General features: G+C 42.9%; 2 protein-coding genes across 9 annotated transcripts in view; one reads left to right on the top strand and one right to left on the bottom strand.

Annotated features, from left to right (window-relative positions):
• malt1 (MALT paracaspase 1) overlaps positions 1–25,574 on the bottom strand; it is a 140,062-nt gene that overhangs the window by 88,112 nt on the left and 26,376 nt on the right. For 3 of the 6 annotated variants that reach the window (XM_087990381.1, XM_043679045.2, XM_043678865.2), the window contains exons 1-2: positions 15,106–15,219; positions 10,980–11,796 (exon numbers count right to left, since the gene is read on the bottom strand). The exons of 1 other annotated variant lie outside the window; for it this stretch is intronic. In XM_087990381.1, coding sequence (XP_087846507.1) covers positions 10,980–11,131 — 152 coding nt within the window. In that variant the 5' untranslated portion in view covers positions 11,132–11,796; positions 15,106–15,219. Of the gene's footprint in view, positions 1–10,979; positions 11,797–15,105; positions 15,220–25,574 lie in introns of those variants that run through there. 2 more of the 6 variants (XM_087990355.1, XM_087990363.1) reach the window with 2 other exon arrangements.
• The window catches only part of alpk2 (alpha kinase 2), a 95,467-nt gene continuing 84,620 nt past the window's right edge, over positions 14,728–25,574 (top strand). For 2 of the 3 annotated variants that reach the window (XM_087990343.1, XM_087990350.1), the window contains exon 1: positions 15,597–15,797. The gene's annotated coding sequence lies outside the window, so the exon portion shown is untranslated. Of the gene's footprint in view, positions 15,077–15,596; positions 15,798–25,574 lie in introns of those variants that run through there. The other variant, XM_087990347.1, reaches the window with a different exon arrangement.

Below are 25,574 nucleotides of genomic sequence, written 5' to 3' on the forward strand. Positions count from 1 at the left end.
GTGACGGAACATCTAAGAACATACCTACCATCTCAGCGAGCAAACTTAGAACCTGAACCTCAATCTGAGCTACAAATCTTCTCAAATATCTGTGAATGAGTAATTTAAAAAAAGAGGAGTACTGAATGAATAATTTTTTAAAAAAGAGGTAAAATACTCCATTTGGAGACAAAACACATGAAAATCTACGTCTCTGCTGCATTCACTTCTTCACTGTTCTCAGGTTTTCCTTTCTTTCTAAATCAGAATTTTCATCCAGGTGCAAAGGATTCCTGGTTTACTTGTACAAATTAAACATCTACAGGGTTCCTGAGAACAGTAAACTTAACACAAAGGCAGATGTGAAGGTTCAGACATCACCTTCTAGTATTTAATCCTTTAAATCTTTTAAGTCAGTTTAATTGTACCCAACAGTAATTATTCTCATATAATTTCAGTGCTCATGGCATTAAAGTGAGTGTGGATTAGAGAATTAGAACAATGATGCCACAGCCCAAAACTCTGACTTACACTTTCGTCAAGAAAGGTTTCACGTTGCACCTCCCGAATTTACATTTGAAATTAAAATAAAAATTCGTAACTTGCAGAGCTTCACACTAATGACGTTTTATTTGGAGATTTGCTCCAAGTGAGGAGAGAAAAAACTATCAGAGCAAGTTCCAGTTTTTCTAATTCTTTCACAAGATTTGGGCAGGATCAGCATTTATTGCCAATCCATACTGACCTTAAGCATGTGATACTGAGCCACCATTTGAACAGTCTTCTGACATAGATAACTCCGTGCTTTTAAGGACAGAAGCTTTTGGCCAAGTGACAGTGAAGAAATGACCATATAGTCTAAGTCAGGATGTTATAAAACTTTGAGGTGGGGGGGTGGGGGATGCGATTTGTAGGTGGTGGTGCTATCCCATGCCTGCTGCCCATGATCTTTCAACTGGTACACTTGAAGAACTTAGGATCATTCAGGAGGCAGAGTCTGTGATAGATAAGAGTTACAGGGAAGTAGTAACTCCTAGGCACGATGAAAGCTGGGTAACTGTTAGAAGGGGGAAAAACACAGTCAATGCAGGGATGCCTTGTGGTTGTTCCCCTGAAAAACAAGTATATTGTTTTAGACACTGTTGGAGGGGGACGACTTACCAGGGGCATTCACTGGGGTCAGGTGTCTAGCACAGAGTCTGTCCCTGTTGCACAGAAGGGAAAGGGGGAAAGGAGGAGAGTGTTAGTCATTGGGGACTCAATAGTTAGAGGGTCAGATAGAAGGTTTGCTGGGAACGAAAGAGACTCACAGTTAGTGAGTCTCTTTCAGGTGCCTCCCAGGTGCCAGGGTTCGTGATATCTCCGATCGTGTCTTTGTGGTCCTGAAGGGAGAGGGTGACCAGTCTCAAGTCATGGTCCACATAGGTACCAACAACACAGGTATAAAGAGGGATAGGAATGTAAGGCAAGATTTAAGGGAGTTAGGGTGGAAGCTGAGAGTCAGAACAAACAATGTTGTTATCTCTGGATTGTTACCCGTGCTACATGATAGTGAAGCAAGGAATAGGGAGAGATATCAGCTAAACACGTGGCTGCAGGGATGGTGCAGGAGGGAGGGTTTCAGGTTCTTGGATAATTGGGGCTCATTCTGGGGAAGGCGGGACCTCTACAAACAGGACAGTCTTCACTTGAACCACAGGGGTACTAATATCCTAGGTGGGAAATTTGCTAGTGCTATTCGGGTGCATTTAAACTAGCTCAGCAGGGGGATGGGAACTTGTGGTGTAGTTCCAGAGCACAGGAGGATGAGAGCAGGGAGGACATGGGCAGGCTTTCATGGTCACAGGAGTGTTCTGGCAGACAGCAAGTTAGTTTGAAGTGTGTCTACATCAATGCCAAGAGTATCTGGAATAAGGTTGGGGAGTTTGCAGCATGGATAGGTACCTGGAACTTTGACATTGTGGCCATTTCTGAGACATGAATAGAGCAAAGTCAGGAATGGATGTTGCAGGTTCCAGGGTTTTAGACCTTTCATTAAGATCAGAGAAGGTAGTAAAAAGGGGGAGGTGTGGCTTTGTTAGTCAAGGACGGTATAACTGTGGCTGAAAGAACTTTTGATGAAGACTCGTCTACTGAGGTGCTATGGGCTGAGGTTAGAAACAGGAGAGGAGAGGTCACACTGCTTGGAGATTTTTTCAGCCTCCGCAATGTTCCAGGGATGTGGAGGAGAGGATTAGCAAATTGATTCTGGGCAGGAGTGAAAGGAACAGGGTGGTCATTATGAGGGACTTTAACTTACCCAACATTGACTGGAAATGCTATAATTCTAGTACGCTGTGTGGGTCAACTTTTGTCCAATGTATGCAGGAAGGTTTCCTGACACAGTATGTCAAAGGGCCGACAAGAGGGGAGGCTACACTGGATCTGGTGCTTGGTAATGAACCAGGCCAGGTGTTTGATTTAGTGATAGGTGAGCACTTTGGGGAGAGTGACCATAATTCAGTTACATTTAGTTTAGCGATGGAAGGTGTGAGGTACATGCCACAGGGTAAGAGTTATAAATGGGGGAAGGGCAATTATAATGCAATTAGGCAAGACGTAGGAGGCATAGAATGGGGCAACAAAATGCAGGGATGGGGCAATCAAAATGTGGAGCTGGTTTAAGGAACAGATATTGCGTGTCTTTGATAGGTATGTCCATGTCAGGCAGGGAGAAAGTGATAAGGTAAGGGAACCTTACTAAAGGTTTACTAAAGAAATTGCATCTCTTGTTAAGTGGAAAAGGGAGGCTTATTGACGTTGAGGTGAGATGGTTCAGATGAGGCGATGGAGAGTTACAGATCAGCTAGGAAGGATTTAAAGAGAGAGTTAAGAAGAGCAAGCAGGGGACATGAGCAGTCTTTAGCAAATAGAATAAAAGGAGAACCCTAAAGCTTTCTATAGATATATGAGGAATAAAAGGATGACTAGGGTAGAAATAGGGCCTGTCAACGACAGAGTGGGAAGTTGTGTGTGTAACCTGTGAAGATCGGAGAGGTGCTAAATGAATACTCATCTTTTTTCACTCAGGAAAAGGAGAATATTGTAGAGGATAAGACAGAGTTACGGCCTATTGGACTTGACAGGATTGAGGTGGGTAAGGAGATGTGTTATCACTTCTAGAAGGTGTGAAAGTAAATACATCCCCTGGGAAGCTAGGGGTGGAGATGGCCGAGCCTTTGACCTTGATCTTTGAGTCGTCATTGGCTACAGGTTTAGTACCTGAGGACAGGAGGATTGCAAATGTTGTGCCCTTGTTCAAGAAGGGAGGCAGAGATGACCCAGATAATTATAGACCAGTGAACCTTACACCTGTTGTAGGAAAGGTTTTGGAAAGGATTATGAGATCGGATTTATAATCATCCAGCAAACAACAATTTAATTGGAAATAGTCAACTTGGATTCATCAAGAGCAGGATGTGTCTTATTGAGTTTTTTGAGAAAGTGATCAAGCATGTGGATGTGGGTAGGGCAGTTGATGTTGTGTATATGGACTTCAGTCCAGCCTTTGATAAGATTCCACATGGTAGGCTATTGGATAAAATGCTGAGGCATGGGATTATGCAGTTTGGATTAGCAACTGGCAGCGAGTGGTGGTTGATAGAAAATATTCAACCTGGAGTCCGGTTATTAGTGGTGTTCCACAAGGATCTGTTTTGGGAGCATTGCTGTTTGTCATTTTTATAAATGACTTGGACGTAGGCATAGGTGGATGGGTTAGTGAGTTTGCAGATGACACTAAAGTCGGTGGAGTGGTGGACAGTGTGGAAGAATGTTGCCGGTTGCAGGGAGACTTGGATACACTGCAGAATTGGACTGAAAGGTGGAAAGTTGAGTTCAATGCAGATAATTGTGAGATGATTCACTTTGGGAAGAATAACAGGAAGGCAGATTACTGGGTCAATGGAAAGATTCTTGTTGGCATGGATGTGCAGAGGGATCTTGATGTCCATGTTGCCACCCAGATTGATAGTGCTGTTAAGAAGGCGTATAGTGTATTAGGTTTTATTTGTAGTGGAATGGAGTTCGTGAGCCGTGATGTCATGCTGCAACAGTACAAAACGCTAGTGTGGCCTCACTTGGGGTATTGTGTGCAGTTCTGTTTGCCCCATTACAGGAAGGATGTGGAAGCATGGGAAAATGTGCAGAGGAGATTTACCAGAATGTTGCCTGGTCTGGAGCGAAGGTCTGATGAAGAAAGGCTGGGGGACTTGGGTCTCTTCTCATTGGAAAGAAGAAGGCTAAGAGGGGATTTAGTTGAGACATACAAGATAATCAGAGGATTAGATAGGATGGACAATGAAAGTCTTTTTCCGAAGATGATGAAATCTGCTTGTACGAGAGGGCATAGCTGCAAACTGAGGGGTGATAGATTAAAGACAGATGTCAGAGGCAGGTTCTTTACTAAGAGTGGTAATGGCATGGAATGCCCTGCCTGCCAATGTAGTTAACTCAACCACATTAAGGACATTTAAACAGTCCTTGGATAAGTATATGGATGATGATGGGATAGTGTAGGGGGATGGGCTTAGATTTGTTGTACTAACCTGTGAACTTCGAGGGCTGAAGGGCCTGTTCTGCGCTGTAATATTCTATGTTTTATGTTCTAAGGTGGTGCATACTACTGCCACTGCATGCCAATGGTGGAGGGAATGAGGGTTTATAATGATGAATGAGATGCCAATTAAATTATTGCTTTGATATTGTTGAGCTTCTTAAGTGTTGTTGCAATGAAGATGAAACGAATGTGTATATCAAAGCAAGTATACTGTATGCATTTCCCCTCACATAACCCACAAAAAACTCCCTTTTACATCTAAAATGCATAACAAGTTATAACCATGTGGTATGCAATAAGGTCTATAGAACCGTACAATACAAAGATTGTCACAGAATAAGAGAGTTTGCCCAAGTTAGTCACAGAAAAAAAAAATTCTTAGTTTTCTAATTGGGCAACCATCTTTATCTTATATGCAAATGCTCTAGTGTTGAACATGATATTTCAGTGCTGGAGTCTCAGCTCTGACACCATCCCTGCTGCTCAACATCAATCACTGGAAAGGGGCACTGAGGTAGCAGCCAAGGCACAGCACTGATGTTCATGATTAGAAGGAGTAAACTATGGCTGCCTTCATTATAACGCTCAGTACCTTGTAATGGAGATTTAAATGAAACTTTAAAATATACTACAAATCAGATCTGATGAAGAAGTTTTCTTTGAACTTTCTAAAAAGTAAAGATATCACACTGTTTTGTTGAGGCATGTTTCTTTGAATAGCTTGAACTTAATGCCTTGCTTTCATTTTATCAGCCTCCCACTGACATACCTTCCATTGTTTTCATATTTTCAGCATGAAATAATAGAAGGCTTCCCTGACTAACGAACAGTCTGAGAATCCACTAAGAATATGGTGATGGCCATCTTTGCCCAGCTGTTATAGAGTGGATAGGGATTCAGGAGATGGCACACTATGGATTAACCAGTCAGAGATATCACTTGTTTCTTAGCTGGGGCTTCCCCATATTTGGTCACATGTACAGATATTCTATTAAGGACTTTCCAGTGGGGACTTTCCTGCAATTCACCATATTTAACTTCAGCATCAATCAAAAATAATTACTCCCAGGACCCTTTACTTATCTGAAATATCTTTCTATAACTATTGTGAATAAATCTAATAAGATTTATGAAATTAGTTAAATAATGAACACATTTACATCAGTTAAGATTTTAATTGGACATAAATATTTAGCTTACTCATTTGTAGCTCTTGAAAAATTGTACACAATGAGTGGGACATACGGGTCACTCCTGATCACAAAAGAAGCCGGTGATCATACCCATTAGTTGTGGTCTTGGTGAGACATACAGCCTACACTGCTCTGCATTCAATCTCTGACATTTTATTGTCAAATATTACATTACTGTTCAAGTGGTAGATGAACCTCAAAAAAATTATAGTAATTTATCTTCATTTAACTAAGCTAATCACAAATGAAAAGTGAAATTCGTCACACTACTTATAAAAGCAATTTATTATTGTTTTGTTGGCATACATAGCAGCCAACTTGCAAAGAATAGCATCCGATAAGCAGAAAGTGGGATGAATAACCACTGGGTTTTGGTTGATTTGGCCAAGGTGGCTAGGTCTTGTGCTTAAAGGATCTCTGAAGGATAGAATCTGAAATAATGCAAGATAAAGGCTCAAGTGGATTGGTCAGAACAGCACATGTCAATTAATAAAAAAAGACCAGAGACCATCAACATAAAACATATGTCACTGAAACAAATTCAAGAAGTAAGGTGACATCAAGGCAATAGTTGAGCAGAATGACATCAAGGAGTTCAGTTGAAACTAGAGTCACTGGAAGTCAGGAGAAATCTATTCACATGGCTGGAGTCACACTCCAACACAAAGGAAGTTGGTTCCCCTTCCACCCTAAACCTATGCCCCCAATTCAGGGAAAAGACCTTGCCTATTTACCCTATTTTTGTCCCTCATGATTTTATAAATCTCCAATGTTCCAGGGAAAACAGCCCCAGCATATTCAGCTTTTCCCGATAGCTCAACTGAACTAGAACAGCCATAGAAATACTTGGCTAGAAGAGTGGGTCAGAGGCTAACTGCTCTGTGGAGTATAACTCACCTTCTTTCTCCCTAATGGCTGAACACCATCAACAAGACATGAGTCCAGATTGTGATGGAATACTCCCAGGCAAGATGGCAGTGGAGTGGGGCTCCTCACTAACGTTTGTTTGCTTTGATTGCTTTCCTTTCTTCTTCTTTTCTCGCTTTTTGTTTCTTTCTTTCTATAGTTCCTTAGAGCACAGTCATGGAGGCAGCAGCAATGGCAATGGCAGCAGCTGGCAGACACTGATGGTCGGCCGTGAGGCCAGTGGTTGTGATCAGCAGCATCATGGCTTCATAAATGTCTGGAGCAGTACCAGAGCAGGACTCTGCAGCGAGCCAGCTGGCGAGTACAGGTGGATCTTAGCCCAGTACAGGTGAAAGCCTACCGAGGGCAGGGGAGAGCGAACGCTCTTGGGGAAAACCCAGCTTGGAGTGGCTGCAGCTCTAAGAAAGCTTAAGAAAGGAGTGTAATGCTTGACTTTTTAAACTTTATTTCTTTATTTTCCTACTTTTATCCAAAGAAAACTACAGTGCTGAACTTTTTAAACTTATTTTGTTATTTTTCTACTTCTGTAACTAAGATTTTGTGCCAATATATATTGTACCTACGACGACATACGATGAATGGCTGAGGATCCTGGGAATGTATTCATTACAGTTTAGAAGGTTGAGGGGAGGTCTGTTAGAAATTTACAAGTTAATGCATGGCTTAGAAAGGGTGGATGCTGGGAAATTGTTTCCATCAGGCGAGGATACTATCACTCGTGGGCACAGCCTTAGAATTAGAAGGGGTCAATTTAGAACAGAGATGAGGAGACATTTCTTGAGCCAGAGAGTGGTGGGCCTATGGAATTCATTGTCATGGAGCACAGTGAGGCCGGGATGTTAAATGTCTTCAAGGCAGAGATCGATAAATTTTTAATCTCGAAAGGAATTAATGGATACAGGGAGATTGCAGGTAGATGGCACTGAAATGCCCATCAGCCATGACGGAGTGGACTCGATGGGCCGAATGGCCTTACTTCCATTCCTATTTCTTATGGTCTTACAGTATCTAAGATGGTGCCGTGTTTGGCAACATTATATACTTCTCACTGTACTCTTGTCCTCTATGCTTGACTACACTTGACAATAAAACCTAAATTTAAATCTACCTGTCTCTTGTCTGCACGAGGGTAGATTTGACGATATTCAAGAAGTTTGACACAATTCTGGACAAAACTTGACAGCACCCCAACTACCTTCAGCATTCATTCCCCACACCATTGATGCACATTGGCAGGGTATACCACTTACAAGATGCAACAATTGCAGTAACCCACCAAGGCTCAACAATCACCTGATGAAGGAGCAGCGCTCTGAAAGCTAGTGCTTTCAATTAAACCTGTTGGACTATAACCTGGTGTTGTATGATTTTTAACTTTGTTCACCAAGGCTCCTTTGAGAGCACCATACAAAGTTGCAACCTCCAACAGCCAGAAGAACAAGGGTAGCAGATACATGGAATATCACCACCAGCAAAAGTTCCCCTCCATGTCACACACCATCTGACTTTGAACCTTTATTGCTATGAAGTAATTATTGCCAAGTTAAAACCAGAGAATTCCCTCTCTAACAGCACTGAGGATACCATTATTCCCTTAAGACTACAGTGATTTAAGAATGCAACTCACGACCTTTTCCAGGACAATTAGGAATAAATTCTGGTTTTACCAGTGGCACCCACATCAAGGGAACGTATTTAAAAAATTAACTTGCGAGAATGTACATTGGTATGAATAAAAATTCCCTACATTTATAATTCCAAATTTATTTTCCATGATAAAGGGAAATATTAAAGGGATACTATTCGTACATTCTTAATTTTTTGCAAAATTACCCCTTTGTTCTTCTAGATAAATCTATCCTCATTGTAACTGAATCATTATGTAGAAGTTGCATTACTTTCTTTTCCCCACTTTTGTATTCTGGGATCTTACATATTGATTTTCTCAAGAGATACTGTTGTACTGCCCTCTGCATTGAACCATATCTAATCATGTAGGCAAAAGTGAGGACTGTAGATGCTGGAAACCAGAGTTTAGATCAGAGTGGTGCTGGAAAAGCACAGCAGGTCCGGCAGCATCCAAGGAGCAGGAAAATTAACATTTCAGGCAAAAACCCTTCATCAGGAAGTGAAGGGCTTTTGCCCGAAACGTCGACTTTCCTGCTCCTCAGATGCTGCCTGACCTGCTGAGCTTTTCCAGCACCACCCATATCTCATCATGTGCCAACTCCACTAAATTGTTCATATTCTTTGCAAACATTTGTATTCTTCCTCACAGTTTGTCAATTTTTAACCAATTAGCTGAAATGAGTCTTTGATATTTGACCACTTCAATATAAAGCAAAAGAGGTTCCAGCATAGATTCTTGGTACATATTACCCAATCTAAAAGCATTTAATTACTTCTATTCTTTGCTTTCATTTCCCAAGCAATCCTTCTAGTAAGAGCCTAATGAAATCATGCACCTTAATTTTTATCAGAAGTCTACTCTGAGTCATTTTATGAAATACCTATTGGAAGTCCATATACGGTATACACAAACATGACATCCCTTTAATGATTTATGATTGTCTTACAGCAATCAGTTAACCTAAACAAGCACAGCAGGTCCTTGTTAAATGATACAGCACAGAATAAGGCCCTTCTGTCCATCATACCTGTTCTGATTCATTGAAAGAATAATCCATTTGGTCCCCATTCCCTGGCTTTTCCCCATAGCTGATAAAGCTTTTTTACCTCTTCAAATAAGTATCAATTCTCTTTTGAAAGTAATTTTGATTCAGTTACTTGAAATCATCATTGCAGTCAGTGCCTTCCAGATCATAAAACCTTGATGCAAAACCCAAAGCAAATGACTCTCATTGTATCAATTATCTAAAGCTCTTTGGAAAACTATGCTGTGGCTTACTGGTTTGCCATGCTATTCTAATTATTCATAAATTTTATCCAATTTTATTAGTTCTCTGAGCTTTAGAAGTGGACCCACAACAGGAGACAAGACTCTGAAGTGCTTTAATATCCAGATTATGTCTATGTCATCTTATCATAAATGCTGAAAAGTCAAAGTCTGATTTTTTGAAACAAACACAGAAATTGCTGGAAAAACTCAAATGCGGAGAAAACAGAGAGCTAATGTTTTGAGTCCAGTGACCCTTCCTCAGAACAGTTCCGAAACATTAATTTTGTTTTCTCTCCACAGATGCCACCAGACCTGCTGAGTTTCTCCAACAATTTCCATTTTTATTTGTTTCAGATCTCCAGGACCCTTGGTTCTTTCTATTGATACAGATGTGTTTCTATGGGATTAGAAAATGTCAAACAATCTAAAAATCACAGCAATTGCTACACGAACAGCAAGCTGATAAAGACTAGGTAATCAGTTTTTGATACACTGATGGATAGATATTGGCCAGGACACCAGAGTTAACTCATCTATTCTTCAAAATAGTGACATGGATATTTTACTTTCACCCAAAGGGGCAAAAGGGCTTCACTTTCACATCTCAACCAAAGATAACAACTCATACTGCATCATTTTCCCACAAGGGTCTGAGATTACAACCCCAGTTTCTGCCAGGCTTTTCCTGTCCCAATTAATCATCTGATGAGCAAACACACATCTTCACCTTGAAAGGTGAGAAAGTTACTCCTGGATAGTTTGTTTTCCCAATAAAGAGGGCACACTTTGTCTCTTTTAGGGCATCTGCTACTTTATCAAATCTGAGAGTTTGAAAACTCAGTTCAAGGCTTTGCAGATCTTCATAAATGGGCACAGGTACAGCTTAAAACCCAAAACTAGACCGTTTATCAAAATAAAACCCAGTGGCTCCTGTCACACAGTGGCAGTGTCCCTACCTCTGAGGTAGGTGGGGTCTGGGTTCAAGTTTCATCTGTTTCAGAGGTGTGTAATAACATCTTTGAATGGGCTGTTTTGAAAATATTGTCAAAATCTACCAATAGTTTCCAGACTAAGGGGGTGGGGGGGGGGGGGAGGAGATGAGATGAAATCTATCTAGCTTCTTGCTCCTGATAAAACATTGACTGTAATCTGCAGTCGAGAAGTCAGTATATGATTTGGCTGTGATGCACATCACAGTTAATTAGCCGATAGGATTGAATAATTGATAACATCAATACCAGAATGAGAAGTAACACAGGATAATGTGAAATGTCTAATATGTAACCGAATGTGATGCCGCTAAAAGTGAACAATTTACTTATTTTTGGGGAGGGACGCTGCTTTATAAAGCGGAGAGCGGTACTTTCCTTGCACACACACTTACGTGAGTCTGAAGCGCTTGTCAGTTCCCACAATCTCTGCTAGTTTCCTCCATCCCCGGTTGTTGGTCTTGTCCAGCAGATCGCTTATTTTCTTCAGCGTGGGTTCCTTCAGGCTGTTAATGTTTACCGGTGTGACCTGCGTGGACTCTGCCATTGCAGCAAGTCCCGTCTCCCAGCGACGCTGCTGCCGCTACTGTCATTGAACACGACCAGAGCCTGGGCAGCAGTCGCCTGCTCCTCTCGGTCTCCCCCCGCGACTCCCCTCGGACAGGATTCAGCCAGCAAAACACGTCTGTTCAATCTAAAGATGACCTCGATCCAGCGCCCTTTTCTTTAAAAGACAGAAAGTGCAACGTTGAGACTGCAAACTTTGGTCTGAAAAGAAATTTGAAGGAGTTGTCCCAGATTTGTACGGAATGTTACAGGAGTCCCACTCGTGGGCTCACTGCTGTACAACAGTCAGACTCCCGGTTGGAAAGCAGGAGTGCCCTCATCTGCCCCCTTTCTGTCCAACCACGGGGATAACGCGGTGGTGCACAATGAAAGAAGTGCTGTGAGAATCTTAACTGAATGCACTTTATTCCAGCCGTCTACAACACTTCCTGGTACTTTGGCGACAAACCACCGAAGCAGGAAGTAAAGGCATCTACACCCAAAAAAGATGCAAAGACCTCTGGGAATTGTGGTTCTTCATTGTTAAAATGACTCAGAAAAAGAAACGGATTTCCAAAAGAATCGCGGGGAGTTGCATTGGTTCGGCGTCTTCTGTCACCCGGACAGTTCCACCGTTATCAATGGTCCTCCAGAAGGTGGCCAAACCTGAAAGTCAATGAGATGTAGAAGTAACACCGAGATTACTGTTAGGGAATGAGTTCCAGGAGTTTAACATATGTATCCCTCAATCTGGATGGTGTGTGGTAACAGCTTCTAAATAGAGTCATATAGATGTACAGCACGGAAACAGACCCTTCGGTCCAACTCATCCATGCCGACCAGCTATCCCAACCTAATCTAGTCCCATTAGCCAGCATTTGGCCCATATCTCTCTAAACCCTTCCTATTCATATACCCATCCAGATGCCATTTAATTGTTGGAATTGTACTAGTCTCCACCACTTCCTCATTCCATACATACACTACCCTGTGCGTGAAAAGGTTTCCCCTTATGTCTCTTTTATATCTTTCTCCTCTCACCCTAAACCTATACCCTCTAGTTCTGGATTCCCCCATCCCAGAGAAGAGACTTTGTCTATTTATCCTATCCGTGCCCCTCATGATTTTATAAACCTCGTTACAGTCACCTGTCAGCCTCCAGCACTCCAGGGAAAACAGCAGCAGCCTATTAAATGTATCCCTATAGCTCAAATCCTCCAACCCTGGCAACATCCTTGTAAATCTTTTTTGAACCCTTTCAAGTTTCACAACATCCTTCTGAAAGGAAGGAGACCAGAATTGCATGCAATATTCCAAAAGTGGCCTAACCAATGTCCTGTACAGCCGCAACATAACCTCCCAAATCCTGTACTCAACAAAGGAAAGCATACCAAACACCTTCGTCACTAGGCAAAAGTGAAGACTTCAGATGTTGGAGATCAGAGTCGAGATTAGAGTGGTGCTGGAAAAGCACAGCAGATCGGGCAGCATCCAAGGAGCAGGAAAATTGACGTTTTGGGCAAGAGCCGTTCATCAGCAATGAGGCTGAGAGCCTCCGGGGGGGTGGAGAGATACGTGTGGGGGGGGGGGGGGGGGCAGGGGAGAAAGTAGCTAAGAGTGCAATAGGTGGATGGAGGTGGGGATGAAGGATGACACCTCTCTAATCTTGACCTTCTTCACTATCCTATCTATCTGCAACTCCACTTTCAAGGAGCTATGAACCTGCACTCCAAGGTCTCTTTGTTCAGCAACACTCCCTAGGACCTTACCATTAAGTGTATAAGTCCTGCTAAGGTTTGCTTTCCCAAAATGCAGTAGTTCGTATTTATCTAAATTAAACTCCATCTGCCACTTTTTAGCCTGTTGGCCCATCTGATCAAGATCCCATTAATTGCCACATTACCAAAAAGATGTGGATGCTTTGGAGAGGGTGCAGAGAAGGTTCATCAAGATCTGGATTAGAGTGGCACTGGAAAAGTACAGCAGGTCAGGCAGCATCCAAGGAAAAAGGAAAATTGATGTTTCAGGCAAAAGCCCTTCATCAGGAATGGAGGCGAGGAGCCTCCAGGGTGGAGAGATAAATGGGGGGGGTGTCGGCTGGGGACAATATAGCCAAGAGTACAATAGGTGAATGAGGGTGGGGATAGAGGTGATAGGTCAGAGAGGAGGGTGGGGGAAGGTAGCAAAGAGTACAATGGGTGGATGGGGGTGGGGATGAAGGTGATAGGTCAGTGAGAGAGAGACTCACTGAGATTCTTGTGGAGAGAGGTGGAGAACTTCTTCAAGGTAGGCATCCTTGCAAAAGGATTCGCAGTAAGGTTAAAATCAACCAGGCAAAAGTGAGGACTGCAGATGCTGTAAACCAGAGTCTAGATTAGAGTGGTGCTGGAAAAGCACAGCAGGTCAGGCAGTATCTGAGGACCAGGTTGTCTGGTATGGAGGACGCTAGCCATGAAGAGAGGTTGGGTAGATTAGCTTTATTTTCATTAGAAAGATGAAGGTTGAGAGGGGCCTGATTGAGGTCCACAAAATCATGAGAGGCATACATAAGATGAATAGCAAAAAGCTTTTTCCCAGAGTGTGGGATTCAATTACTAGGAGTTACGAGTTCAAAGTGAGAGGGAAGAAGTTTAAGGGAGATATGCATGGAAAGTTATTTCTGCAGAGAGGGTGGTGGGTGCCTGGAACACATTGTCAGTGGAGGTGGGAGAGGCAGGTACAATAGCATCATTTAAGATGTAACTAGACAGATACATGAATGGGGGCAGGGAGCAGAAGGATACTGATCCTTAGAAAATAGGTGATGAGTTTAGATAGAGGATCTGGTTCGGTACAGGCTTGGAGGGCCAAAGTCGTGGAGGGTCTAGTCCTGTGCTGTAATTTTCTTTGTTCTTTGTTCGGTAATACCAAACACTGAAACATTCCAATGCCACATGCACTTCCAACTGAGAAGAGAAACTTCTTGAAAAGTTACTCAAGAAACAAATGTGGATGTTCAGATTCTTGAAGAAAGAGAGATCAACACAAGAGGACATATGAGAGCATAGTTCCTAGAGTCACAGATAGAAGGGTAGCAAAGAAGGCATTGAGTACAGGAGTTGGGAGATCATGTTGCAGCTGTGCAGGATATTAGTTAGGAATACTGTGTTGAATTCTGGTCTCCCTGCTATAGGAAAGATGTTGCTAAACTTGAAAGGGAGCAGAAAAGATTTACAAGGATATTGCTGAGATTGGAGGGTTTGAGCTATAGGGAGAGGCTGAATGGGCTGGGGTTGTTTGCTCTGCAGTGTGGGAGGTTGAGGGGTGACCTTATAGAGATTTATAAAATCATGAGGGGCATGGATAGGGTGAATAGTCAAGTTTTGTTTTAACTAAGGTAGGGGAGTCCAGAACTAGAGGGTATAGGTTTAAGGTGAGAAGGGAAAGATTTAAAAGGGACCTAAGGGGTAACTTTCTCATGCTGAGGGTGATGCTTGTATAAAATGAGCTGCCAGAGGAAGTGGTGGAGGCTAGTACAATTACAACTTTTAAAAAGGCATCTGGATGGGTATATGAATAGGAAGGGTTTAAAGGAATATGGGACAAGTGCTGGCAAATGGCACTAGATTAATTTCGGATATCTGGTTGGCATGGATGAGTTGGACTGAAGGGTCTGTTTCTGTATTGTACAGGCTGTATGACTCTGTGAGAGATTTTGACCTCATTGCTTGTCTAAATATAGCCTGTTCTGTCAAATAGAGTATGGACTCTTTTAACCACACAGTTCGAGGCTGTGAAATCTCCAAGTGTTTGTAATGTGGGCTACACCAAAGAACACATTTGTGTTTTGGCACCAAATATCGAGGTCCACTCCATTCCATAAAGTGGTCACCAGATGATTGACACCCATCCATTTGGAGAGACGCTATATGAAAAAGACCTTTCTGAAGCAAAGGAAGAATTAATGGTAAGGTCGGCTATTGACAATCTCCTTACTTCGCAATTAGAGTGCTTGAGAGGTGACTACTCCGATAGAGTTAAAAATCCCCAGTGCACCACCGGTTCCTCCACATCATGGTTCCTCCGATAGACTGGGAAGAGCGCGACCTGAGAAGAGTAAGAAAAACAGAGAAACTGACAGGTCTGTGGAGACAAAGCAAAGGGCTTTTGCCCGAAACGTCGATTTTGCTGCTCCTCGGATGCTGCCTGAACTGCTGTGCTCCTCCAGCACCACTATCCAGAATCTGGTTTCCAGCATCTGCAGTCACTGTTTTTACAAAAACAAAGTAATGTCAAGGCTTCGGCTCCAGTGACCCTTCTTCAGATTTCCTTCTTATTGGCTTTACTTCAGAGAGAATAGTAATAATCATTAGACATAGCTCGATCGAACTTATAAAGGCATCTTCGATTCTGGACCTGAAAGGTGGCGGGGGTGGAGTGCAGGGGAAAGGTGGTGGAACCTGAAACTTGCTCCTTCTCCCTACCCGCTTGACTTTGCCCCGGTTTTCCAGTGTTCCTGTGCCTCTATATGATTATTCCCAGAGCGCGTGTGCACAGTCTCCATTACAGGTTCGAGGATGTAAGATACAAAAATAGATCAAATGGACTTCAGTAAATCAGTGTGAGATCAAACACGGCCGGTTATCTTCCTTTTCATCGCTTTCAATGTTAAGTAACATATAAATAAGGTATGTACAGAGCCGCTGGTCACTTTTTTCCGGCAGGGGGCTGGTAGTTTGCCGGCAACTGGGCTTTTCAATATCTTTAATGTTACACATCTAACCCAATGTCTGTTTAAACCCATGATAGAATAACATTCATTGTATGATCTACAAATCGCGCCGTATTTTTGTCGATATGTAGATTGTTTGGATTTGGCAGATATTGTAATGTATAAAATATTGGATTCCCGTCAGGCTGGTTTTATCTTGTGATTTCAGGGTAGGGAGAGAAAACTTCTCTGGAGGGGTTAGACGTGGGCTGTGATTGCAAAGCTTGAAATGTATTGTAGAAATATCAGGGTTACTAACATTTACTTTTCAGATCATTTTACGATTTTAAAGTTTTAAATAAACTCTATCAAGGTGGTTTCAGTATGCGTATCATAGAGGTCTCATCCATCTGCAGCTCTCAAAAAAAAATCATTTATCTATTTTAATCCCATTTCCAGCATTTGGCCCATAAGTTTGTGTACTCTGGCATCACATCATAGAAACAGAAACCAGGAGTAGGAGGAGCCCGTTCGACCCCTTGTGCCTGCTGAAGGCTGATGAAGGGTTTTTGCTCGAAATGTCGATTCTCCTGCTGCTCGGATGTTGTGCTTTTCCAGCATCATACTCTCGACTCTGATCTCTAGAATCTGTAGTCCTCACTTTCTCCTACGGAGTAATAAAACTAGAATGGCAGACTTCACCCCCTCCAACCTCTCACCCTCACAATGCACAGCCCATCACTCTCTCTGCTCCAATCCCAACCTCAACATCAAACCAGCGCACATGGTGGGCAGGGGGGGGGGGGGGGAGGGGGGGATGCAGTGATGGTTTGGTGCACTGACCTCTACATTGCTGAAGCCAGGCGCCAACTCGAAGACACCTCCTCCTACTGTCCCCTCGACCATGACCTCACCTACCATCGCCAAACCATCATCTCCCAGACCAAACACAACCTCATCTCCTCAGGGGATCTCTTACCCACAGCCTCCAACCTCATAATTCGAGAACCCCACACCACCCAGTTCTATTTCCTACCCAAGATCCACAAGCCTGACTTCCCTGGCCATCCCATTGTCTCAGCCTGCTCCTACCCCACCAAATTCATCTCCACATACTGTCCTATCCCCCCGGTCCAGGAACTTCCTACATACTTTTGGAACAACATCCAAACTTTCCACTTCCCTGGCCCCAACACCACATCTTCAACGTAGACGACCAATCTCTCTACACCTCCATCTGCCATGACCAGGGCCTCCAAGCTCTCCATTTCTTCCTCACCCATTGTCCCCACCAGTACCCTTCTACTGACACTCCAATTCATTTGGCTGAACTGGTCCTCACTCTCAACAATTTCTCCTTTAAATCCTCCCACATCCTCCAGACAAAAAAGGTACTTGAAACAGTCCATCTTTCGTGTTATACCAGCACCATTCCCCACTTTTTCCTCTGCAGAATTGACGACTACATCGTCACTATTTCATGCTCCCACGACGAGGTTGAGCAGTTCATCAATTTCACCAACACATTCCACCTCGACCTTAAATTCACCTGGACCATCTCAGACACCTCCCTCCCCTTCCTGGACTTCTCCATCCCAATCAACGATGACCGACTCAACACTGACATTGTCTACAAACCCACCAACTCTCATAGCTACCTGGATTACACCTCCTCCCTCCCTGCCCCCTGCAAAAATGCTATCCCTTATTACCAATTCCTCACCTCTGCTGCATCTGCTCCCAGAAGGACCATAAGACATACGAGAGGAAGTAAGGCCATTCGGCCTATCGAGTCCACTCCGCCATTCAATCATGGCTGATGGGCATTTCAACTCCACTCATCCGCATTCTCCCCGTAGCCCTTAATTCCTTGTGACATCAAGAATTTATCAATTTCTGCCTTGAAGACATTTAGCGTCCCAGCCTCCACTGCACTCTGTGGCAATGAATTCCACAGGCCCACCACTCTCTGGCTGAAGAAATGTCTCCGCATTTCTGTTCTGAATTTACCCCCTCTAATTCTAAGGCTGTGTCCACGGGTCCTAGTCTCCTCGCCTAATGGAAACAATTTCCTGGCGTCCACCCTCTCCAAGCCATGTATTATCTTGTAAGTTTCTATTAGATCTCCCCTTAATCTTCTAAACTCCAATTAATATAATCCCAGTATCCTCAGCCGTTCCTCATATCTTAGACCAACCATTCCAGGGATCATCCGTGTGAATCTCTGCTGGACACGCTCCAGGGCCAGTATGTCCTTCCTGAGGTGTGTGGACCAAAACTGGACACAGTACTCCAAATGGGGCCTAACCAGAGCTTTATAAAATCTCAGTAGCACATCAGTGCTTTTATATTCCAACCCTCTTGAGATAATTGACAACATTGCATTCGCTTTTTTAATCACGGACTCAAACTGCATGTTTATCTTTAGAGAATCCTCAACTAGCACTCCCAGATCCCTCTCTACTTTGGCTTTACGAATTTTCTCACCGTTTAGAAAGTAATCCATGCTTCTATTCTTTTTTCCATAGTGAAAGACCTCGCATTTGCTCACATTGAATTCCATCAGCCATTTCCTGGACCACTCCTCCAAACTGTCTAGATCCTTCTGCAGCCTCCCCACTTCCTCAGTACTACCTGCCTGTCCACTTAACTTTGTATCATGGGCAAGCTTTGCTAGAATGCCCCCAGTCCCTTCATCCAGATCATTAATATATAATGTGAACAGCTGCGGCCCCAATACTGAACCCTACGGGACACCGCTTGTCACCGGCTGCCATTCCGAAAAAGAACCTTTTATCCAAACTCTCTGCCTTCTGTCAGACAGCCAATCCTCAATCCATACCAGTAGCTCACCTCGAACACCATGGGCCCTCACCTTGCTCAGCAGCCTCCCGTGTGGTACCTTATCAAAGGCCTTTTGGAAGTCTAGGTAGACCACATCCACTGGGTTTCCCTGGTCCGACCTACTTGTCACCTCTTCAAAGAATTCCAACAGGTTTGTCAGGCATGACCTCCCCTTACTAAATCCATGTTGACTTGTTCTAATCCAACCCTGCTCTTCCAAGAATTTAGAAACCTCATCCTTAATGATGGATTCTAGAATTTTACCAACAACCGAGGTTAGGCTAATTGGCCTATAATTTTCCATCTTTTGCCTTGATCCTTTCTTGAACAAGGGGGTTACAACAGCGATCTTCCAATCATCCGGGACTTTTCCTGACTCCAGTGACTTTTGAAAGATCTCAACCAACGCCTCCGCTATTTCCTCAGCCACCTCCCTCAGAACTCTAGGATGTAACCCATCAGGGCCAGGAGATTTATCAATTTTAAGACCTTTTAGCTTTTTTAGCTTAAGACCAGTTCAACTCCAGAACATACCAGATGGCCTCCTTCTTTAAAGACTGCAATTTCCCTCCCATGTGGTTGATGTTACCCTCCAGTGTATCTCATCCACTTCTTGCACCTCCACCCTTAAACCCCACCCCTCCAACCACAACTAGGACAGAACCCCCCGGTACTCACTTTCCACACACCAACCTCCGTATACATCGCATCATCATCCGCCATTTCAACCACCTACAAACAGACTTCACCACCAGAGATATATTTCCCTCCTCACCCCTATCCGCTTTCTGTAAAGACCGTTCCCTCCACGACTACCTTGTCAGGTCCACGCTCCCCAACAACTTACCCTGCCCTCCCGGCACCATCCCCTGCCACTGCAGAAATTGCAAAGCCTGCACCCACATCTCCCCCCTCACCTCTGTCCAAGGCCCCAAAGGAGCCTTCCACATCCATCAAAATTTCACCTGCACTTCCACGCATCATTTACTGCATCCGTTGCTCCCGATGTGGTCTCCTCTGCATTGGGGAGACAGGATGCCTACTCGCAGAGCACTTCAGTGAATATCTCCGGGACATCACCAACCAACCTCACCGCCCCATGGCCAAACACTTCAACTCCCCCTCCCACTCTGCCGAGGACATGCAGGTCCTGGGCCTCCTCCATTGCCACTTCCTTACCACCCAATACCTGGAGGAAGAACACCTCATCTTCCGCCTCAGGACCCTCCAACCCCATGGCATCAATGTGGACTTCACCAGTTTCCTCATTTCCCCTCCACCCACCTTACCCCAGTTCCAAACCTCACAGCTCAGCACTGTCCCCATGACCTGTCCTACCTGCCAATCTCCCTTCCCACCTATCCGCTCCACCCTCCCCTCTGACCTATCGCCATTACCCCCCACCTCCATCCACCTATCTCTCAGCTCTCAGCTATCTTCCCCCTAGCCTCACCACCCACCTCTTCCCATTTATCTCTCCACCCCGGGGTTCCCAGCCTCATTCCTGATGAAGTGCTTTTGCCCGAAACATCAATTTTCCTGCTCCTCGGATAGTGCCTGACCTGCTGTGCTTTTCCACACCACACTCTCGATTGTAAATATGCTCAAGCCTGGTTCAATTGAAGTATTCTCAAGGGCATTGGATGATTATTTAAATGGGCAAAAGGTAGGAGAATAGCACTAATTCAAAATACTCATTCAGAGAGTTGATACAGATACAATGGGTTGAATGGCCTCCTTCTGCTCTGCAACAATTCTGTACTTTTCTGCAAATGCTCAATCACACAACATTTAGAATAAGCTACCAGTCAATAAATTGTTTTTAAAAAAACTTATTACATACTGATAAGCATAAAGAAACTCATCAGGAGCTACATATTACTGATTTGCATGCATACTGTACATATTTTGTGCCATTGCATTACCTATACCATTCAAGATGCAACTTGTCCAGCATAGATCGAGAGGCCAATATTATTCTGCTATCTGGACTCCTTTCAGTTAAACTTGAAGCTTGAGCTAAAAATGATCTGACAAAAACATAATAGTTGAACAAGCAAGACTGCTCAGGGATCTCTTAAAAATCACAATGCAGTTATACTAGTTGAAACAAAACTGATATAAATGAGTCTCAATCCAAAAGGTGAAGTGCATTAGTCATGTTAAATTCACACCCAACTTACACCGCAGATTTCAATCAGATATGAAACAAAAGTTACCTGTGGCAGGACACATGTCAGTAATTATACTATTAATTGAAGTCATTAATTGAAGACCAGTTTCATACTTGAGGTTTTGTTAAACACCCAGTTATTAATGCGATGATTTGTGAAGCCAAAATGCTAAAGATACTCAGCTGGCACCATCTCTGGAAAGAAGAAGTGTGAATGTTTCAAGTCTGTGAATTTTAGTTGGAAATTATTTTCTTTTCTTTCCCCTTCCCTCTTTTATGGCTCCTACACTTGATCAAAATCTGTTACATCTGTGTTATATTTCAGTTTGAACAAAAGGTCACAGGCTTGAAGCATCAGCCAGGTTTTTCTCTCCACAGAAACTTCCTGTCCTGCTGAGTAATTTTCTGTTGTATTTCAGATTGCCAGTGTTGTGAACCAGACCAGACCCCCTAAAAATATATTAAGAAGGTAGCCTTGACCCTAAATTTTTCTCATTTTAAAGGTAGCTGTCAGATGCTGTTTTTCAGATTGGTCAAACCACTCTGCATTAAGCAAAACAGAATTTATTCAAGCACCACAGTCAGAATACAACAAAAGAAAGGAGAATGCGGAATAACTTAATTACTTTGGAAAACTTAACAGAATGATGGACACAGTAACTATTACTAATTAACTGTACCAATGCATTAACATCCCATAAACATACTCTTGGAGGGAAATTCAGAAATGGATTCGAGAATGATCTAGGAGGAATGAACATCAAAAGACAATTCAGAGAGAGCAAGTATAACAGTCTGTAACAGCAGGAGAGATTCACTGCCTTCTAATCCTGCTGAAACCCCAATAACAACTGCCGCAAGCAAACTAAAGGTCCTGCATCTGCGAGAGCTTGACCACACCCACTCAGGCTGCTTCTATTGTTCCAACTTTAAAAAAAAACAAGGCTTCACAAGTTGTTTATCCTCTCATAGACTTCTTGGCACCTGTCCCCCAATCTCTCTCTCTCAAAAAAAGGACAAAACACACCTCAATGCCACAGTATCATCACACTAGCAACTGTCACAATTTGCCATTTCACTGATAAAGAAACAACCTTCAACAATTGCAGGGCTTGATCAATTACACCTTTCAGTCTGAGGCCGTACAATTAATGTGCACAAGAACCAAAGTCAGAATTAAACGTGTAAATAAGATAAAAGGTTGAAAAAGATTATAGTAGAGTGGAACGATGTCATAGGATATTAAGTCATGGGCAAGAGTTTTCAAGGAATGGGGACTTGGGTGAGATCCCTGAGGTCAGGATCATGTGGTGTGCAGACTGAATAAGGATAGGATGACATTTTTATTGATCAAGCCACAGAAGAACTGTTTCCATTATGACAAAAACAGTTAAATTGTGATTAAAAACATCGCAGTGAAATTGACTGTAATGCAGGTCTTTCCAAGAGTTTAACAGAGCAGGAAGATGATTTCTTTCAGCTGATGAATTTTATATAAGTTTTAGTTACCAATTTTAGTGTTTCTCATTGAAAACAGTAAATGAAATGGCTGATTGGTATCAAGGAATCTCAGAATTAACTTGTGCTGGTCATAATATGGTCAGACAACTACGTCTGCCACATTAGCTGGTCCAGTCTGGTTCCATCCCATCTTTAAGTTTAAATGTCAAAAGGGGGAGGAGTTGAAGGCAGTATTGACTATGTTGCAGCTTCATACATGATCTCTGCAGACAAGTGCTTGCTTCTCAGCTTCGCTTCAGCATTTCCAACTATTTGAATGGCAGCAGAAATAGGTGTTTTATTGTGTCTTGCTCCAAATGATCCTCTTGCAAACATTTTAGCCTGTTATGTAGTAGAGTTCAAGGTGTTAGTGTGTGAGCATTCATAAGAGATTCTCTGTTCTTAGTGTGTCTCCTGAGATGATCTTGAAGTAGCCATGTGTTCTATTATGGGCCTTTGAATGATCATATGTACCTATACCAGTCAGCAGACTGTTTAGCAATTGTCCTCACATTTTTTAGAATGTTTGCTGTATAATGTCTGTGGAAATGATTGTCACTTATACAGCATCCATACTTACAGCATTAGGCTTAGTACATTAGGGCTGCATAGTTGAAAAAGGGCTTAAATTGATAATGTGAACAAAACTTATCTCAATCGAAAATATGAATTAATTGGTTTTAATAAATTTACACCAAAGATGTACCACAGATTTTGTACTGATATGAGAGCAAGATTACCTATGCAGGACAATTGAGTGTCATCACACTGTGTCCTGAAGACTGGCTTTAATGCTGGGGTTTTGAAAAGCATAATTGTTATCAATGCTCCGCCAATAACCACTCTTCATTTGTGCTATGAATAAGCAGGTGCAAATTGCTAAACTTTATAAATTACAATCAACCAACTACAGTTCTACAATCTAAATATTAGCTAAGTGAGGAAAGTTGTCATTGATAGTACTGTCAAATGGCACTTACCCACCAGTAGGCATCTTACCAATGATCAGTTTTGATGCTGCCCATGCCAATTGGTTCCAGATATCATTACATTCTTGGTCCATCAAAAGATCTGCTTTCCAGTAACGAGGCCAGAGTGGCTGTCCTTGATCAAATGCAGCATCAACAAGCCTCAATAAAGTGAATGGAAATTAGCAAGCAAACTCTCCAATGGTTGGAGTCATACCTCATTCAAAGAAAAACAGTTGAAGTTGGTGGAGGCCAATCACCTCAGAGCCAGAATGTCACCACAGCAGTTCCTCAGGGTAGTGTCCTTGGCCAACTATCTTCAGCAACTTCATCAATGATCCCGTCTTCATAATGAAGTCAGAGGTGGGGATGTTTGCTACTGATTGCATGATGTTCAACACCATTCACAACAACTCATACTGAAAATCTGTCACGCCTGCATGCAGCTAGATCTGAACAACATTCAGTCTTTGTCTTGTAAGTGTCAAGTGACATTAGTGCCATACAATTGACTGGCAATTGCCAGAGGACAGTTTAATTAGGGATATATTCTGTTCTTTGCGGCAATGAGTTTGATTCTTGCAGAATTTTGTTGCCTGCCCAGTGCCGGGCTTAAGGATATGCCCTTAAGAAGAGTCCAATGAAAGAGCTGCTTTCTGAGATAGCATCATACCAGAATGGAAATGTTAACTCTCTCCATCAATGTTGCCAGGCCTGTTGAGTTTCTACTGCATTCTCTTTGTGTCAAATTTCTAGCATCTGCAGTATTTTGCCATGATTAAGGATGTCTCCTTAGTGCTGGAGTGAAACTTGGAGTGGATGGGAGGAACCAGTTGTTAGCATCCACATTGGTACCAATGACATTGATAAGGTTTGAATGAATGTTAACAGGCGGACTGAAACTGAAATACAGAACCTCAAAGGATTACTACGTGAGCCAGGGGTAAAATGGTATAAGATAAGTAAAGTCAAACAGCTCAAAGGTGGGGTGGAAGGAATGGGTTTCAGTTCATGGGGCATTGGCACAGGATGGATTTCACTTGAACTGGGACCAGCATTCTAGAAAATTGAATGACTCAGGGTGAAAAGCAGAGGTTCAACTAAATTGGGATGTTCTGAAGAGGATTATATGTGCTGAGAAAGCAAAATGATATAGCTCCATTGCAAGACAGCTACTTAGGCATTGATACCCAGAAGGAAGAGAGAGTGTATACAAACATGAAAAAAACAAATAAGGCCAAGGCCATGTTCGCTCAAAAACAATGCAGTGTCCCGGAGGTTCCTACAAGGTGCTGCACAAGGTGATCAGTGCAATTGGCTTGTTGAAGCATTGACTTCTGGTTTTGAAAGTCACTGCCGCACATGGATCATGGAGATCTGTGCACCAAAACAAAAATTTCTGAAGGAGAGAGCTGAAGAGATAATAGAGGCTTTAGTGGTGATCTTTCAGGAATTACTGGAGTCAGGGAGGGTCCCAGAGAACTGGAAAATCGCTACTGTAATTCTCCTGCTTAAGAAGGGAGTAAGGCAAAAGATGGGAAATTATATGCTGATTTGCCTGACCTGAGTTGTTGGTAAGATTTTGGAGTCCATTGTGAAGGATGAGATTTCTGAATACTTGGAGGTAAATGATAAAATAGGGCAAAGTCAGCATGGTTTCATCAAGGGGAGGTCATGCCTGACGAATGTTAGAGCTAGAGGAGGTAACAAGCAGGTTAGACCAAGGAGAGCCAATGGATGTTATCTGTCTGGACTTCCAGAAAGCTTTTGATAAGGTGCTGCTGAGTAAGATAAAGGCCTGTGGTGTTAGAGGCAAGGTCTGAGCATGGATAGATGATTGGCTGTCTAGCAAGAGAGTGAGAATAAAAGGGTCCTTTTCAGGATGGAAGCCAGTGACTAATGGTGTTCCACAAGGGTCAGTGTTGGGACCACAACTTTTCACTTTATACATCAATGATCTGGATGAAGGAACTGAAGGCATTCTGGCTAATTTAGCAGATGTTACAAAGATAGGTGGAGGGGCAGGTAGTATTGAGGAGGTGAGGAGTCTGCAGAAGGATTTAGAGTTGAGAGTGAGATGCTGGAAAGGCATAGTAGGTCAGGTAGCATCTGAGGAGCAGGCAAATCGACGTTTCAGTCAAGAGCCCTTCATCAGGAATAAGGCTGATTGAGGGTTTCCTTTCAAGAGCCCTTTCAAGTATTTAGACAGGTTAGGAGAGTGGGCAAAGAAGTGCTGATGAAATAAAATGTGGGAAAGTGTGAAGAATAG

This window comes from Chiloscyllium plagiosum, unplaced genomic scaffold (genome assembly GCF_037043375.1).
Source record: "Chiloscyllium plagiosum isolate Xiang-an unplaced genomic scaffold, Cpla_swu_hap1 HiC_scaffold_1, whole genome shotgun sequence".
NCBI classification, from domain to species: Eukaryota; Metazoa; Chordata; class Chondrichthyes; order Orectolobiformes; family Hemiscylliidae; genus Chiloscyllium; species Chiloscyllium plagiosum.